This window comes from Dipodomys ordii, unplaced genomic scaffold (genome assembly GCF_000151885.1).
Source record: "Dipodomys ordii isolate 6190 unplaced genomic scaffold, Dord_2.0 Scaffold34, whole genome shotgun sequence".
NCBI lineage: Eukaryota > Metazoa > Chordata > Mammalia > Rodentia > Heteromyidae > Dipodomys > Dipodomys ordii.
This window is the reverse complement of record NW_012267250.1, coordinates 1,768,221-1,787,126: the sequence shown is the minus strand read 5'-3', so window position 1 is coordinate 1,787,126 and position 18,906 is coordinate 1,768,221. Positions and strand designations below refer to the sequence as shown.

The window sequence follows — 18,906 nt, the reverse complement described above, 5'->3', positions numbered from 1 at the left end:
AGAGCGCTAGCCTTGAGCTGAAGAGCTGAGGGACAGCACCCAGGCCCAGAGTTCAGGCCCCACGACCGGACCCCCCCCAAAAAAGAAAAAAACAAAGAAGCATTTAGTATCTCAAAATTTAAAAATAGAAACACTAATAAATAAAAATGTCCATTGAAAATATAGAATTAGCTATTTAAAGGGGAGAAAGTGATCTAAAGGAGATTAATTTACTTTTTAGAGCAAGGTTTATGATACAGGAAATAACATGAGACAGAGGTTATTTCCTGGAGAAAATATCCTTAAGATTAGGATATGAAGGTGGCTCAGTGGTAGAAGGCTTGCCTCCCATGCATGAGGCCCTGGGTTCAGTTCCTCAGCACCACATAGACAAAAAGCCAGAAGTGGTGCTGTGGCTCAAGTGGTAGAGCGCTAACCTTGAGCTGACAAGCGCAGGAAGAGCACCCAGGCCCAGAGTTCAAGCCCCATGACTGACCAAAAAAACCAACAACCCCCCCCAAGACACGTGTTTAATGCTGCTGTTGATAACATTCACATGAGGGGAACAAGAGAGAGGTAAGTGTAGTTATCTTGGACACTGAGATAGATAGCCACCGAATCACCTCAAACTCCCTCGAACACCAAAATACACAACTTTCTTACAATGGCAGTGTCACTTGACATTGCTCCACAGCACAACCTCAGGGCCATCATTCACATAGACTACTACATGGTGGTTCTCATTCATGTGGAGTATTTTCATAGAGAGTAATAGAGTAAGAGGTATGAGGACTTACTTGTTTCCAAATCAAGAAAAGGTAAAGATACATAATAAATACTGTTTGGAAGTGTTCTACTCCTGACCCATATCCCTAGTGCTTTGGTTTTGCTTTAACAAAAGAGGTGGAACTATTGCTTCTTGGTTGAACTACAGATACAGGCCCCTAGAACCCTGTGTCACTCAGATATAAACACAATGTTAAGAGGATCCTCTCACTTTAGAAGATTACTTTATAGCCATATCTCTGATATACACAGCACAAAACTGGAAATTGGCAGATAAGACCTTTGAGAGGCTAACATAGACAGTAAGTACATAGCAGGCTAAGTGAAGCATAGCCTTAAAGGTTTTTGTATTTATGTGCCTTCTTTGTGTTATTGTAGAGGTGATATACAGAGTGTTTACAATTACACCAGTCAGGTAATGAGTCCAATTCTTTGTGACTCTCCTTCCCTTGCTCTCTCCCAGTTTTTCCCTCCTGTCCCTACCTACAAGATGTACAGTTTGTTTTCCACATAGTATCTAGTGAGTACCACTGTTATATCATCCTTGTTCTACCTTTTCTGAGGAACCCTCCCAAAGACAAACAAACTAAACAAACAAATAAAAGGAAAAGAAAACGAACAGCAACAACAGCCAGTAAAAAAGTCTCACTTTTCCTTTTTGTGGAGTTCATTTTATAAAATATTATTTTACATTATCACATGCACATAGCTAGTCTGTAGACATTTGCACACTGAGGTCAAAGGAGGATATGCATCGGGGCCTCAGATGTTCAATCAGAGCTTTGAAACTTTTGCTTTAAAAAGAATTTTAACAACTTGGGATTTGCCGATGAAATACTAAGAAAGGAAGAAAACTAGGTTCCTAGATATTAGCAATTTCAGAACATGTCAAATGATCATTTGAAAGCCAGGGACGTTACATAAAAACTCAAACAACAGACAGGACGGGGAAGATGCCTGGCATTCTGGGGCCATTTACTAGAGGGGCAAATAACTTTTTGACTTTTAATAGGACCCCAAAGTATCAGCTATTAGTTGTCCTGCATCATTAATGTTCACAATGAATGGCCCTAGTTTTTCAGAACCAATTCTAATATGCATAAAATATTCAGTGCTAGCATTTCTTGAATGTTCACTGCATGTCAAATGCTTCACATGCATATCTCATGCAATTTGCACAGCAACCCGATGAGGTAGTTACTATTATTCTCACATTATAGATGTGAGAGTCAGCACTATTGCTATTTGCCCAAGACAGAAAGCTTGTAGATGAAAAAAAGAGATCAGGCTGACTCTGGAATTTACATTCCCAGCACTTTTAGTAACATTTCCATAATGCTTTCATTTAAGAAAAGCAAAACAAAAAAATGTCTGAGTAGTCATTTAGCTTTAGGCATCTTGAAAAATCAATATGCATGGAATTTATATAAACTATATATAACTAAAATGTTTTAATAGTTATTTAGTTTTATGTATCTAGAAAATTCACACAAATGGGAACATTGATTTATATTCATATAAACACATACGTATATGTGTCCAGGTGTCCATTTGTGGTGAGGTTTTGATATATTCCATTTGACATCCACATATAGATAAACCATGGCACCATTAGACATACAACTATTAAGCAGGATGGAGCTTAAGCGAAATATGTTCTGCCCAGTCTAAGCTGGTAATTTATCAGTGCTATGTAATTTAATTTGATGAGTAGTAAAAGCTAGATGCCAGATCACATGGCTAGAAAACTGGGCCACTGATTAGCCGGTCGGCAGTTTGGATGAAATCAATCTCACTGCAGTTAGATGGAATTGCCCATTTTGTAATTACCCAATGAGGAAAATATGAAAACATGGAGTATGTGTTGGCAAGCTCCCTCAGCCATGTGAAGCAGAGAGCTCTGAAGTGCAGGAGCACAGAACTGTCAAAGCCACAATCTCTCACAGTAATGCTGCCTCTGGCTGTGCTTCCAGCCACAACGAGGAACCACATCTCAATGACTGTGTTTAAAAGAGATGTCAGGATTGAAACAACCCCTTCGAAATCCAGGTTGCTTTGGCTTGCATGTGTGCCAAGGTCGGTCAGAAAGAACCCTTGCCTGTTCTAGGTGGGAATGTTCTGTAAGGTTAGATGATGGATGCATGGATTTAAAGTAGAAAAAGGTGTTTTATTTCTAAGTGATCTAAAACCATGTGGATGAGCTTTGTGATTGCTCTCCACCTGCAGAATAAAATGGAACCCCTCTAACCTTCACAGATAGAGATTTTCATAACAAGAGTTCTTATCTCCATTCCCGTCTCAGAGCCTGCCATGGTTCCTACGTTTGCTGCATATCCTTAGGATCATTCAAACTAAGGTTCTTCAAACACATCTTTCTTTGTTGTGTCTCTGTGGCTTTGGACAAGCCATTCTGCTGGGTGAAGTAACCCATTCCATTTTCTGACAAGTAAATTGTCAGACTTCAAGACTACAAATGTTACCTTTCTGAGGTGTCATTTTTGTCAGGCAGGGTTTAAGTGGATTTTCAGCATGTTATTTATAGCTATTATGCTGTTTGCTATTTTGCACCATAATTATGTCTATGCTTATCTCCCATTCTAGCCTGAATGCTCCAAAGAGTAGGGTCTGTGATTCATTAATCTTTGTAGTTAAGGCTAAAAATAGAGCCCAGCCCATAATACAGAGTTCTAGAAATGTTTATTGAGTTAAAATTATATGCAGAATTGATTAAATGAAGTTCTTCACAGGGATCCATCTATATAACAAGTGTTATTTAGTGATTCCTGCTGAGCTGAGCAGAAGTGCAAATGGAAGAGCTACTGTATCCAGAAGGTTCTCAGTCATGACAAACGAAGGGCTGTTCTTTTGTCTGATTGTAAACTTCAACTTCAACTGCTTTATGTGACTTTCTCATATACTATTTCTGCATGTCAACAAAATGACAAAATGTGGTCAATTTTTATGTGCTACAGACTAATAATAGACTTTTGCTTTTTTTTTTTTTGGTCGGTCATGGGGTTTGAACTCTGGGCTTGGGTACTGACCCTGTGCTCTTCAGCTCAAGGGGAGCACTCTACCACTTGAGCCACAGAGCCACTTCCAATAATAGACTTTTATGTCATGATAATTAACGGTAGAAATTCACACAAAAAGTCTCTTTGGTGTGAGAATGAAATAAAAAAATGACAAGAAAGGAAATAGATAAGTACATGGAGTATTTACACAAGAAACAAATTTAATGCCACACATGGAAATAAACATTTTTTTCTTCTATGCTTATGTTGAGACCTGAAGTATGTCATACTATAAGACATTTGTTCATACTGAACAATCTCATTGGCCTGGCATTAGAGGAGGTGAAATTGTAGGCTGACCCATTTAGTTAAGTACCCAGCCTATAATTTGGTTACTTAAAACGAAGCTTTCTAAAACATGGTGTTAGATGATGTTCAAATGGGCTGGTCAAGAATTAAGATCTCCTAAATTCTAATCCTAGGTTTGCAAGTAAAATGGTAGGAGAATGTATACAATTTATGAATAATTAAGCTCTTGCAGTTGCATTACCTTACGTGTTATATTATAGTTGCAAATAATTTTGCACATTTCATTGAATCCAAAATATCACCAATTAGAAGAGGAATTGATATTTTATGTACAAAAGATAAAGCAGAGAGCTGGGCACCTGTAATCTTAGCTACACAGGAGGCTGAGATCTGAGAATCACGGTTCGAAGCCAGCCTGGGCAGAAGACTATGGAGACTCTGATCTCCAGCAAATTACTCAAAAAAGCTGGAAGCTCAAGCGGTAGTGTGCTTGCCTTCAGCAAAGAAAGAAGCCCAGAGTTCAAGCCCCAGGACTGGAAAAAAAAAAAAAAAAAGATAAAGCAGAGAAATGGTGTCAACATGGCACAAAGCTTTATTTACTAAAATATTCTTTTAGACTCATTTACATATGATTCTTTTGCAAGCATAGGATAAAAAGATAAAGGATAAAAGAGAAATGTGGTAGAGAATAGTGGTAGAGTACTAGCCTTAAGGGACAGTGCCTCGGCCCTGAGTTCAAGCCCCTGAGACAGAGAGAGAGAGAAACAGAGAGACAGATTGAGAGACATGAGACAAAGAGGTAGACTAAGAGAGAGACAGAGACAGAGACAGAGAGTTAGAAGGAGAAAGAGAGAGAGAGGGAGAATACATGAGCAGAGATTGGCTGAGTCTTTCCAAAAATGTCTTCCATCTTGGAGTTTGACTTCTTTGAACTACTGTTGAACTCAGAGCTGTTTATGTCTTAAAGTTCCCATTCTTCCTCACATGATCTGCGCTCCCTCTGTGCTGCCCACAGCACTGGCAAAGTAGCAGATCTTTCCAGAAGGCTCCATTGAGTTATTCTTTTGTGGTTTTCTTTCTGAGCTACTGATATTTGTTCTGCAGGTTCATATTATGCATTTTTCTTTTCAGTAGGAAAGAAACATTTCTAGACAGAAAACAGACCTCATGCTCTTTCCTCTAATTATCTTTAAATAATTTGATAATTAAAATATCAAGCAGCTTCCCATTGTAAGTCCATGAGAAATGAAGTGCATGTGTACAAAGCATCTTGCCTGTCTTTGAAGTATGGGAAATAGTAAAGGAGAGATACAGTGAATACCTACTAGTAAGCATTAGCGAGTAAAAGGATAATGGAGGAGTTTCAGAACTCTTAAGGCAAGGCATGCTGGGTACACAGCATTTCAGTGTCAAGGCTTCTGTGCCTTCAGCCATGCTGCCCTATCTGTTTCATGTTCTCAGTTTATCTAAGTGAACAGCCTCAGGTGAGACTGACAGAGATAGACAGGTGATCAGAGAATCGATTCATACATTTACAAAGGTAAATGTACCAACTCCAGGACTAAGTCTGTTTTTCTCCCAGACCATTCATCTTGGCAGGCAAATTTCCCAAACTGTGTCTTAGGTTATTGGAGTGACACATGCACAGTAACTGCTAACAGACATGACTAATCAATTGTGGCATTCTTTCCCACTGAGCCCAGAAGTGGCTTCAGCATCCTCACTTCAGCGCTTCAGGCAGCCACTACCAGTCAATGAGAGCTAGCACTGGGGAGAAATTCTATATTACCAGCGTTAGATTATACTTAGACTACAGAGCAAACATGCAATTAGAAATAAAGGAATTAAATATTCTTTTTTTTTCCTTTTCTCTTTCTTTTTCCATTCAACCAGGGAAACTTGAAGCACAGCTTTTCTCCACACTGAAGCTATTTCAATGTTAAGAAATGGACTACATAAGAAGCATTTCCTCCAGATGATGCGGGAAGCCCAATTACAATTTCTTCCATGGGTCACATCAGGGCTTTGACGACACATGAAAATAAAGTACAGGTGTTTTGGTTGCAGCTGTAGTTCTTCAAAATTGCACACTAAAAATATCAGGGCTGGTGGGAAAAATAGAGCTGGAGAAGATGACTCAAAATCTATGGAGCTCTGAACCAAGAACTAACAACAACAATAAATACCATTGTAGAGTGACTAGCACAGCTACTTCTGCTCAGCCTCTGCGTTTCGCTAAAATGATCCATTCTTCACAGCCTACACTCTGGGCTTTGTGCTTCCCTTCAAGTTATAGGTCTTGAAGAGAAGTTGCTCTAAAAGTGACTATTTTGATCTAAATTAAAAATTATGGTCTAGGATGCAACCTCTCTCAGCAGTCCACCATTTTGGTACAGAAGTATCATTGTGGTTTCATCACTAACACTTGTACCTTACAGATCTTATCATGGTGAAAACCCCCAAAGTTTGTCAGTATTTATTTGCATGAAAGGAAGCCACTTCTGTAGCTTTCCACTGTTTTCATTAAGTTCTTCACATTGGGTAAGGTTTTATTTTTGCTTGTGAGACTCCCAAGAATCCAAGAATTCAAAATGTAAATAGGCATATGAAACAAATATGGTTCTCCCCTCCCCCAATGCTGGTACTTGCCAATTACCTTCAAAGAATGTGTTCCTCGGATCCCAGTGGCTGACTGAAATTGTAGTTGGTACTGAGCCCTGTATATACATTAGTCTCCTATTATTCATGGTTTGGGTTCACATGCTTTTGTTACATTCAGAAAACAATAAGTAGAAAATTCCAGAAGTAAATCATTCATAATTTATAAATTGCATGTTATTTGGAGTAGCATATTAGGACCTCCAGCCCTGGAGCTGATGCTTTACCTCTCCATTTACTCAGAGGTGAATCATCCCATTGTCCTGGGTAGCCATCCTGGACAACATTACTTGCCTTATTAGTCACAAAACATTTTTTACAGTCTATTGATATTCATTCTGGATTTAAACTTGTTTTTTGTTGTTGTTGATAGTAGGGCTTGAACTCAGGGCTTGGGTGCTGTCCCTGAGATTTTTGCTCAAGGCTAGTGCTGGAGATCTTGCAATGTAGCTTCCATGGACAAGGAAGGGGGACAGTCTGAGTAAAAATAAATCATTTTTACTACTTTCTTATATTCTCCTTGGTCACTTTAATTAGCTTTGCGTATACCTGTGTCTTGTTAGCAGATAGAGCTGTCTAACCCTTTACTTACTTGGGATAATCATCCAGCTTCTTTAGAAAAAGAACTTTATCCCTTCCAGTATGTGAAGCTGACTTTTTACTTATATTGTATTTGAATTCAGGGAAATCTTATTGTTTCTAGTTGCACATTCACTTGCTTGGGGCAAATTCCCAGTAATAATCTCCTTGCTTGGCATTTCCCCTATCCATTGTGTGTGTGAGGTATTGACTGCACTGGCAATAATGAATAGCTATGTAGGCTGAGATTGGATGGGGCTGATTCATACATTTTCTCACTTCCTGGCCTTCCTCTACTCTGCTGCCAAGGAAAACCTAAGCCCATGCCATGGTCCATAAACAGTAGAAATTGAATATTTGGTTAGCTTATTCTTTTATAGCCCCTATGTAAATCTCAAACATAGTGGTTCCCCAAAGGCAATTTATGGAAAGATGAGAAAAATCAGGGGTATTAGGAGGTTTTCCATAGAGCTGAATGTCTATCACGTATAATGTTTATAAATCAGTTACAAGCTTTTACTTTTTTTGATTGTTCTTTTCTTTAAATTCTTACCACTGTTCTTTTCCTTTTTAAATGTTTAATGCAGGATTGCTGTAAATTGCATAGCATTTCCTAAAAGCCCATGTGTCAAAGTCTTGGTCCCTTGGTGCACTGTTGGCAGGCAGTATGAACTCTGGGAGTGGGAACTGGGTGGGATCCTTAGATTACTGGGTTATAGGCACACAAGGGGATTATAGGATGCTGACCTCCTTTTTGTTCCTCTTTGCTGTTGGCTATGAGATGAGTGATTCTACTTTGCCATGTGCTGTTATGGTATTACTACCTATAGTGCTACCTGGCCATAGGCGTGAAGCCAAGCGGGCCAGTGAGTCATGGAACCTTCAAAACTTTGAGCTAGATTAATCCTCCTCTCCCTCTCCCACTCCCTTGCCTTCCCTTGCTCCTTGTTTCCCCCTCTCTGCCTCTCTGTGATTGAAGCCAGCCCAGGCAGAAAAGTCTGTGAGATATGGGCTCCAATTACCCCCCCCCCCCGCCAAAAAAAAAAAGCTGGAAGTGGAGCTGTGGTTTAGTGGTAGTACTAATGCACTTGAGAAAAAGAAACTCAGGGATAGTGTTCAGGTCCTGAGTTCTAGTCCCAGGACCAGCACACACACACACACACACACACACACACACACACACTTTGTGGTGGTATCCGAGTGGTGCATTTCTGTATTAACTGAAATATGATAGATTCAAGGGAGAACTCAAATAGTGCAATTCTTAAGAAAGGCTAACTCACAGTCCAACAAAATAAACACCAGGAAATGGGCACTCTACAGGGGTGGGGAACAGAGGAGGAGGATAGACACATGAAGAAAACAGGGGGTAGGGAAGAAGACAGTCATAAATTCAGTACATAGCCGATAGAATTAGTAACATTGAGGAAGGGGTGGGATTGGGAGGGAAGGGGAACAGTAATGGAAGGGGTGGTATTAATCAAGATGTATTGTATTCATAAACTGATTTGTTGAATAGCAACTCCTTTGTACAACTACTTCAGAATTTTTTTTAAAGTCTTTTGTAGCTTCCAAAACAGCCAGCCATGGAGGTCATGTGCTGGTCTTTGTACCTATCACTCCATTGTAGATGGCTTGTGAATAAATGTTTGCTCAACGACTGGATGCATGTAAGTCAACAAAAATAAAATTCCAACTTCTGAAAATTTTAAATATTCAATGTTCAAATGGTCTCTAAATGTAGTAGACTTCTTACTCTATTAAGTTTTTTCTCAGTCTCTAAATTTGGCTGCTTCTTTCCAAAGAAGAAAATAAATATTTCCAATAATAGAAGAAACCACTTTTTTCTGTATGACCTTAATGTCTAGATCTTAAACTTCTTTCTTAAAAAGTTCTCTTTATGTTCAGACTTTTGGGGTTCCACAAGGAACTTATTTGCTATTATTAAAACAAGTGATGCTAAAGTTATTTCTGAATGATATAGTATTGGAAATGAGTCATGGTGGATTAATAATGACAACTTAGGATATTGATTAAACCATTTAACTACTTTTAGGTGTATTTCTCTGAACTTTTACTTCCTTGGGGCACTGATTTTCTAAGGCTCTCTGTTCTATATCATCTCATTCTATTATACTTAATATTCACAGGGCTCTGTATCAACACTTGATGCTTTCCTGAGAGAAGGTACATTTTTAATTGGTTCTTATGTGTTGGTATTCATCATTCTTCTCTGTTCCCACCATCTCTCCTGTGTTCTATTCAATTTAATGGCGATTTCATAAGCCAGTTCCTTTGTTGCACTGGAAGGAAAGACTTGCATGCATTATAGATTCCTGGCTGCAGAACTCTGTGTGAAGTACTACAGAGAGCCGCTGTAAAATTACTATTGGTGGCAATTCTCTAGGTATGATGGAAGTGATATGGTTTGCTCAGTTCTCAGTGGAGCCTTTCACTTTATTGGTATTTATCTATTCTATTTTAATAAGCCATTGGATAAAGGCAGGCAGAGTGGGCCACAAATCAATTATATGATCCATGTAGCAGCTTTAGAGGGCTCAAGCTGCAAAGGACATACTGTGGTGAAATGGTATATTTAATTGTGATGTCTGCATTGAATCCATTCAGTTCAATTGTATCTTTTAAAGTCCTGAAAACACTAGAACAGGCGAATTGGAGGAGTAGTTGCTCAGAACAAGCACATAATGAAACATGAGATATGGTTTTCCCTAGTACTGTTGCAGTCATAGCGGTCTAAACATTAGTCATATTGCAGTTCCCTTCAGAGTTTTTAACTTAACAGGAGATTCCTCTGCCCTTCAGCAAGTTTTATTATGCCCATTCTTTCATTCTCAAGTATTTGTTTTGTACCTAGCAGTTGCTAAATACCATGAAAGGTGTGAGGGTGCAAAGACCACTTCCTTTCCATAAGGTAATGTAATAGATTTGGAATCCTTTGGTTTTCTTTCTTTCTTTCTTTTTGTCGGTCGTGGAGCCTGAACTCTGGGCCTGAGCCCTGTCCCTCAGCTCTTCATTTGTAAACTAGAGCTCTACTACTTGAGCTTCAGCCCCATTTCTGGCTTTTTTTTTTTTTTTTGCTTATGTGGTGCTGAGGAATCGAACCAGGGGCCTCATGCATGAAAGGCAAGCACTCTACCACTGAGCCACCTTCACAGCCCCAATCCTTTGGTTTTCATGTAAATATAAATGGTCTACTAGCATTCTGGATCTAAGGCCTTGGGACTCTGGACACAGCAGGAGCCATTGTTGGGTCAAGAGGTAAAGTGTAACTCATACTTCATCATCTACTGGGCCTTATTATTCACTGAAACTGATAGCTGTTTGATTCCCTCATGAGATCAGTCCTTCTGTATCCCTCTTCTCATTCCTTTTTTATTCTTCTTGACCACCCGGCCTGGCCATTGATGTTTTTCCAGGTTCTCATGAGTGTAGTATTAGGTCTAGGCTTTGAACCTGGGGCATTGTGCTTGCTAGCAAGTGGTCTACCACTTGAATCATGGACCTGTCCTTTTCACTTCAGTCAGTTATTTATTTATTTATTAATTTTGTTGGTTGTGGGGCCTGGGTGCTGTCCCTCAGCTCTTCAGCTCAAGGCTAGTGCTCTATCACTTGAGCCACAGTGCCACTTCTTGCTTTTTCTGCTTATGTGGTGCTGAGGAATCGAACTAAGGGCCTCATGCATGTAAGGCAAGCACATTATCACTGAGCCACCTTCCCAGCCCCACTTCAGTTATTTTTCAAACTGAGTGCTATATTTTTGCTTGGGCCAGCCTGAACCTCCATCTCCTATTTATACTTCCCAAATGCTTGGGGATGACAGGTGTTTGCCCACACACTCAACTTTTAAGGGTTGAGATAAAAACTCATCAACTTTTTCTCTCAGGCTGGCCTGAAACTGCAGTCCTGACAATCTTAACTTCCACAAGCATGGGTAACCAAGCCAAGATAGCCTACTTTTACTTATTTTTTAAATAGGATATGAAAGTTGGGCCTTTTGGGCTGGGAAGGTGGCTCAGTAGTAGAGTGCTTGCCTTGCATGCATGAGACCCTGGGTTCGATTCCTTAGCACCACATAAGTAGAAAAAGCCAGGCCCCATGACCGACAAAAATAAATAAACAAACAAATAAATAAAGTTTGGGCCTTTTGATTTAATATGTGTAATATGCATATATATTTCACATTTTACTTTATTGCTACTAGATGCATCACTTTAAGGGAACCTCAGTTTCCTCATTTAAAACAAAGATAATGATTCCCAGATCAGTCAGAACTATTGTGAGGATCAAATGAAAACAAACATAGAAGTTCTTATTAAAATTGGACATCAGGAGAAGAAAGATGATATAAAAATGTGGTGTAATTGGGGAAAAACCAGAATTCAAGATATTGCTTGCAATAAAGTGAGGTAGAATTTCCTGTTTTATTGCTTTCTGGCATCCGAACCTCACACAAGAGATCCTTAGGTTTTCCAGTTCTCACTTTTCTCATCAGGTGATAGGAGTGCAGAGTACTTGTAGGCAAAAGTGAATTATATACAGTGCCCAGTAAGCTGCACACACAGCAAGGGGTTAATAGGTAGTGAGGAGGGGGGGAAAGCGGATGAGACAAATGCCTTTGCCCATTTACCCAAATGATCACAAACAAGACCACACTAAAGCTACCAGCACAACTATGTTTATTGCAGCTTTATTTACCATTGCTAAGATATGGAACCAACCCAGATGCCCCTCAGTAGATGAATGGATCAAGAAAATGTGGTATATGTACACAATGGAATTCTATGCCTCCATCAGAAAGAATGACACCGCCCCATTGGTTAGGAAATGGAAAGACTTGGAAAAAATTATATTAAGTGAAGTAAGGCAGGGCCAAAGAAACATAGGTCCCATGGTTTCCTTTATTTGCAATAACTAGTATATGTCTGAGACAAGCAGAAACAGTCAGGTAAGTTGATGTTAGGCGAAATAAACCCCAAGATAAGGACTCAAATGGTTTTTCTTTCTTGCTATTGTTTCTAACATATTTATAAGATGATATCTTTGTTGCTTTGTATATCCCTCCCCCATGGTATAAGCCCTGTTTTCACTGTATTTGATGTTGCTAAATTTGTGGAGGGGAAGGGAAAAAACAAATTGTTTAAATAGAGATACAGGTGGACCCATTGCAACAATGAGATGTACAAGACGTTATGTCGAAAAATGAACTTTACAACTTTGGTGTGGTGGTGGTGGTGGGGAAGATGGGAAGGGATGGGAAGGGGAAACAGAGGAGGAGGCAACAATTCATTGTATTTTCACAATAAAAACTTATTAATAATAATGAATAAATAAAAAATAAAAATGCCTTTGCTCACCTCTTTGCCACCTCAGTGCTGATGTGTGCAATCATGGTACTCAGAAGGGCTATAACTGATGATGACAATGACAATGGTGAAAATAAGCAATGTGAAAATCTAAAGTATTACAGAGCCTCTCCATTACATACTTCTGATTGTGGCCACAGCAATGTCTCAGCCAGAGGACATTGGAAATACCGTAACTAGATGAATGTACAAACAGCTTGGCCTGACAAACCAGAAGCACGGGTTCAGAGGTTCAGTTTCTCTCCTCAGTTCCATTGTCCTATATTACGGTTGTACCCTACATCTCGGTCAAACTAGATCACTGACCCTTCCTCAAATGCACCTTCATGCCTCCTTTTTTTTCTCTGATTACCACTGCTCCAACATCTCTGCCCTTAGTACTTAGTTCAAACCACATGTTTTAAGGAACTATTTGTTTGTTAACCTTTTCTGCTTTATCACAATTATCTGCTTATTTATCACCCTTGCTGATTGACCCCATGGGAAACTTCTTGAAGGAAGGGAAATGTCTTTGAACTTTTACAGTGTAGCACATTATCTGGCACAAAGTAGGCATCAACAAAAAATGTGTGTTAAATGAAAACATGAGTATGTGTTTACTAATTTCCAGTGTGAATTTAAATAGAACATATCAACAAAATTTACTTTGGTTTGTAAGCTTTATGGAATAATAATGACTAGTCTCCATGAAAGTGAATCTACTCTTCATGAAATAGTATGGGCAGGAATAGGTCCTATTTCTCTGTGTCTAATTCCACATAATAAAATCCATCATCTACTTTTAGGCAGTAATTCCGGGTGAGGATGAATGTAAATATAATACTTTTTCCAGGACAAATGTCATCAACTCCTTCTAAAAGTTTTCTCTAAAGTATTACTCTTCAAAATAATTAGTTATTATGAATAAAAATGATAGTAACTACATACATCTGTCAGTCCCAAGAGTGCTTGAGAAAAAAGTGACTTCATTAAACTCCTCTGTGTTAAAACATTAAATAGTTCAGACAATATGGAATTTTTGAGAACAGGAAGTAGCTACTCACATAAACTTCAATTAGCCTGTGACTGTACATCCCTAATTCAGTGATTAGAATCTCCCAGCTGGATGATCTCATACTTGGTGCTACCTCATTAACAAACCGGAGCAAATGGCTAGTTATGTGCCAGGGACAAAGAAGGTGGCAGATTACTCAATGTAACATTTAAGACTGACACCTGCCAGGTTCTTGTTGTTGACAATTTGGATCATACCACCATTTACCTATCCCAGTGGTCATGTTTTGGCTGGCAAAGGTCACTACAAACTTATGGCACATAAGAAGTATTCTCTTATGGACATAACTTTATGCCAGGAAATGTTGACTCACTGCACAAATGTGTTAAGTTGTCAAATGCATGTTAGTTAAGCAACATGCAAGTTAGTTTAGCAATAAATGAAGACGCTGGGAAGTCTTTAGGCTTAAAAAATACCAAACCAACAATTGGCAAGAATTCCTTGTGTCCACAAGGGTCTATCACTTTGGCTTCTCTGTTCTGAGGTTATTCAACGGTTCCTTACATGGATGACTAAGTGTCACAGCCCCTGGCACTGAATCAGTTCTTCTGTAACATCTTCCTGTAACTATATATGAGGAATGGAAAAGAAACTCTCAGAAGATAAAAGAGAAAGGAAAAGAAAAGGTGGGGTATGAAGAGGCAGCCACAAAAACAAAGGAAGGAAAGGCCACACAGAGCCAATCCGCCAATAAACAATAAGCATCAAGGTAATTCTATGTCACATTTGTGTCATCTCCCTTCCTCTTACTAGGACTGAGTAGTATTGAGAAGCTACTTTGTATTAGTGTGTGTACTAAATGTGTATTTTTATTCTCTAATTTCACCCTAACTATGGCTTAGATGGTTTATAGATGAGGTTTAAGGCCAAGATCATAATCACACCATCACACCACACTAATAAAAACTAAGGAATTATAAAGTTCAGATATGAGAAAAAAGTTATAGGACCAGTCGCAGAATGACTAAGAGAGCATAACTTTATTAAGGAAAGAAACATATGTGTGTGTGTGTGTGTGTGTGTGTGTGTGTGTGTGTGTGTATATATATAAACCAGTCTCTGTCTCTGTCTGTCTCTCTGTCTCTGTGTCTCTCTGTCTCTCTCTCTGTCTCTCTGTCTCTGTCTCTCTGTCTCTGTCTCTGTCTGTCTGTCTGTCCGTCTCTCTCAAGTACTGGGCTCAAACTTAGGATCTGGGTCCTAGCCATTAGCTTTTTCAGTCAAAGCTGATGCTCTGTCACTTCTGGCTTTTCACCAACTTTTCTGCCTGGACTGGCTTCAAATAGTGATTGTTAGATTTCTGCCTCTTGAGGAGCTAGGATTATAGGCATAAGGCACCAGCAAACAGCTCATATGTAATATATTTTAACTGGCAGATACATTTAATAATTGTCTTTCAAAGAACTCAATGTAAAAGCCTACATATGTATAGACATGCCAATACACTAGCTAGCCTTTATGCATTCTAGATGAAAACTGCTTTTAGAATCAGCTTACCCATCACAATAGAAATGGATTAATGTGGATCAGTCATATTATTAGTTAAAAAATTCAAGAGACTTTTAGTCAAAAATTTCAAATGATGGGTCGTTCATTTAGAAATATTTAAGTCCAATTGACTTTGCTTGTTTTTTTAAAACGAATCCAAGTTCAGATTTAAAAAACCTGATTCAATAGATGGATGATATTTTGAAGAACACATGTCTGGCCCAGGCTTGGATATTAATTGGATATTAATGTCTCCCAAAGACCCCTGTGTTAAATGCTTGGTCCTCAGCACTGATGAATAGTAGTAGAACATTTAAGTCTCTAGGTCTAAAGAAGGTCCTCAGATCATTGGGGACTGTGAGGTCCCAGGCCCTTCCTTCTTCTCTTTTATGCCTTCTGACTTGGGATATGAGAGGTTTTGTTCTTCCACCTGCACCTGTCATGGTGTGCGATTTCATCACTGGGCCAAATCAATGGAGCCAATAAATCATGCACAGTAATCTTTAAAACTGTGAGCCATCTTTGGCGGGGGGAAGTAAGAGAGGTTGGGGAGGGAAGGGATAGTGGAAGAACAACAAAGGAAGGGGTAACAATGCTCGACAAGAAATGTACTCATTACCTTACTCATGTAACTCTAAGTCCTCTGTACAGCATCTTTTCAATAAAATAAAATAAAAAAACCCTGTGAGCCAAAATGAATCCATTTTAAGTCAACTACTTCAGGTATTTTGTTATAGAAATGAAAGATGACCAACAGGAAATGATTTGATCAATCTTGTTGAAATAAAGGTGTAGCTTGTAAAGGTGACAAACTACTTTGAAGGAGACAGCAATCATATAAATTTACGTTTTGTATATCCATAAGATCAATTACTGCTTTCTAGTTACAACTTACTTCAAAGAACTCAGAGCAACAGTGCAAAATACAAAAGAGAAAGAAAAAATGTCAATTACTGCCTGAACACCCAGTTCTGAAATCAGATACAATAACTGACCCAAAATTAATCTCCTCAGAGTAATGTAAGCCTCTAGTTATTGTGTGTGCATCCCTTTCCCCTAATTAACCCATGTCTGTAAGGAAAAGTCTTAAACTGTTGGGTATTTCTTCTTTTCTCTCTAACTCCTTCTGACTCCTGAGCAGTATTATGCTAATTGTGGTGATCAGTTAGGGAAGACCTGAAGAAGCAAAAATGGGGATTTCTTAGTGAAAAGAACAAAAAGAATGGGGATAGAAAGAACTCATTCAAAGAATGGTATTTGAAAGGTGTTTAGGTGGACATAGTTGTTTGTTTTTGGTGGTGATGGGTTTTGGACACAGTGCCCAGTACTTGCTAGGCAGACATTCTACCACTTGAGTTACTTCTCTTCCCTTGTTTTGCTTTTTTAGTTATTGTTTTAGGTAGGGTCTTGCATACTTTAGGCCTGTTATGAACCACAATCTTCTTTCCTATATTCCTTAAGCTAGAATTATAGGGACTCTAACTTTTTTGGAGCCAAAATAAATGGGAGAAAATGTGAGCTAAACCTGAACACAAATCAGATATTAGGTGCTACTTGAGAACTGCACCGTGACAGGCACTAAAGCAGTGAGAGACACAATTTCCACACTGAAGAAACATTCCGTGTCATGTTGCACAGAAAGGCATTTTCGTGACTCTTTTACTGCTGAAAGTGTTAATATATCCCATTTGTTACAGGAATCATGATGCAATGCACCATGGACTAAACATCATATTATACTAACCGAGTAAACACTTAAATTATGAAGGGCCTATGGCTGAAAAAGGAAAAAAATGAAAACCATAAAAAACTGCAAGTGCTTCGCTGAGTATCTTTGAACCACCTACTGAAGCATTTTACCCAAACCTAAAATAGGAGGCACAGAAACAGCTCCCAAGTTACTCAAAGACATAGTCTTTCTTGCTGTACCCACAAGAATGCACCACTCTTTTACTCAAGACAAAATTAAAAAAAAAACTTTGGAGAAGGCCTACAGCAAATATTAATCTTCATGGCTCTATGAGCAAAATACTAGACATATTTGGGACATTGATGATAGGCTTGGTTGAATGAGTGAATGAATGAACATATTTTATCTTCCTACTGCCATTGTGGACATGCAACAGTAAAGATGGCACTGAGCTTTGGGAGAGCAACACTGAGGAAATGAGAAACTGCTCTCCCCCTCCCTGCCAACTCCAGATATTCCCCTATTTCTTTCCGAGAGCACCTACTAGTTTACTGTGGCTGGAACCTTAAAAGGCTGGTACTTTCCCCAAAGATTTTATAAGGGGAGAAGGAAACACGGTCTTGTAAAGGGAATCTTCTAAAAAACACAAAAGAAAGGAGGGTGTTATAGATAGAAATAATGTCCCAGTAAACATGCTGATATGCTAACTTCTGGAACCTGTATCTATGTCCTGGTACATGGAAAGGAAGAACTACGTGCCCAGATGCACACTGATCAGCAGGAGCAGGAATCTGGGCTGGGGAGATTATTCTGAATCACTCAGGTGGATATCAATGTTCTCAGAAGGGCCCTTAGAGGAAGACTGAAGTAGAAGCACAGGCCATAGTGGTCCAATGTGAGAAGCACTTGACCTGCTCCGCTGGCTTTGAAGATGGAGGAAGGGGCTCAATCAACACTTCTCCAAGATAGAAGGCAAGAACACTGATTATCTTCTAAAGCCTCCAGAAAGGAGTGCGGCCCTGAAAGCAACTTGATTTTATCCCAGTGGCTTCCATTTTGGACTTCTGACCTTTAGAACTATCAGTTAAAAAATCTGTATGGTTTTAACCTATGAAGTTGCTGGGAATTTGTTATAGCAACAATAAGAAACAGAAGGTGAGTGATGAAGGGGAGGGACTGAGAGGCAGGTAGACTGTCTACATTATTATGAGCCATGAGAGCTTAAGTAAGGGAGTTATCCCTTTAAGGCTCTGATGTTCTCATTCTTACCTTTGAATACCGTACTTAAGGTGGGATTTACCAGTAGGTATTGCTACAATTGGAATTTTTATTTTTAATTTCTTATAATGACTTTTTAAAAGCTGTGCTATGGTTTAGATCGGGTTTGCATGTGTTCTCACCCCTTAGTGGTCTAATTGGGTGGGATTAAAGCAGTTCTTATGGGACTCTTACTTCCTGTGAGAGGGAGTTTTTACAAAAGAGCCTTTCCTGTCTCGCCATGCAATATACCTTTTGCCTGTGTTCTTGCCATTGTCTTTCATCATGAAGTGACATAGCTACTGGGCTCCTTACCTGGTAAGGAGCTACACTATAGTTTGCTACACTATAGGTACTCACCATTGCCAGCCCCTCCCTCCACAGTACTTGGTGTTAAGATGTACTATGAGGATTCCAAAAGAAGAGAGTAAGGAAACAAATACAAAATTAACACAGAAAAATGTATCAAGTCTGAAGTGTCTAGGATGGGGATCCACACCACTCACCGCTCTTTGGGGCAAAGTTGCTGTCTCTGAGTTCTATAGGAACTTTCATAACACAAGAGTTGCAGGACCCTATTGTTTCAAACTATGAGCTGAAAAGCTCCAGTTCTGCTGCTGCTGCTTCTTCCTCTTCTTCTTCTTCTTCCTCCTCCTCCTCCTCCTCCTCTTCTTCTTCTTCTTCTTCTTCTTCTTCTTCTTCTTCTTCTTC

The 18,906-nt window shown here is 39.2% G+C and overlaps 1 protein-coding gene across 4 annotated transcripts in view; it reads right to left on the bottom strand.

Moving 5' to 3' along the window:
* Positions 1-3,608: 3,608 nt before the first annotated feature.
* Rnls (renalase, FAD-dependent amine oxidase) overlaps positions 3,609-18,906 on the bottom strand; it is a 245,973-nt gene continuing 230,675 nt past the window's right edge. For 3 of the 4 annotated variants that reach the window (XM_013017111.1, XM_013017113.1, XM_013017112.1), the window contains exon 7: positions 3,609-3,688. In XM_013017111.1, coding sequence (XP_012872565.1) covers positions 3,683-3,688 — 6 coding nt within the window. In that variant the 3' untranslated portion in view covers positions 3,609-3,682. Of the gene's footprint in view, positions 3,689-6,076; positions 6,112-18,906 lie in introns of those variants that run through there. The other variant, XM_013017110.1, reaches the window with a different exon arrangement.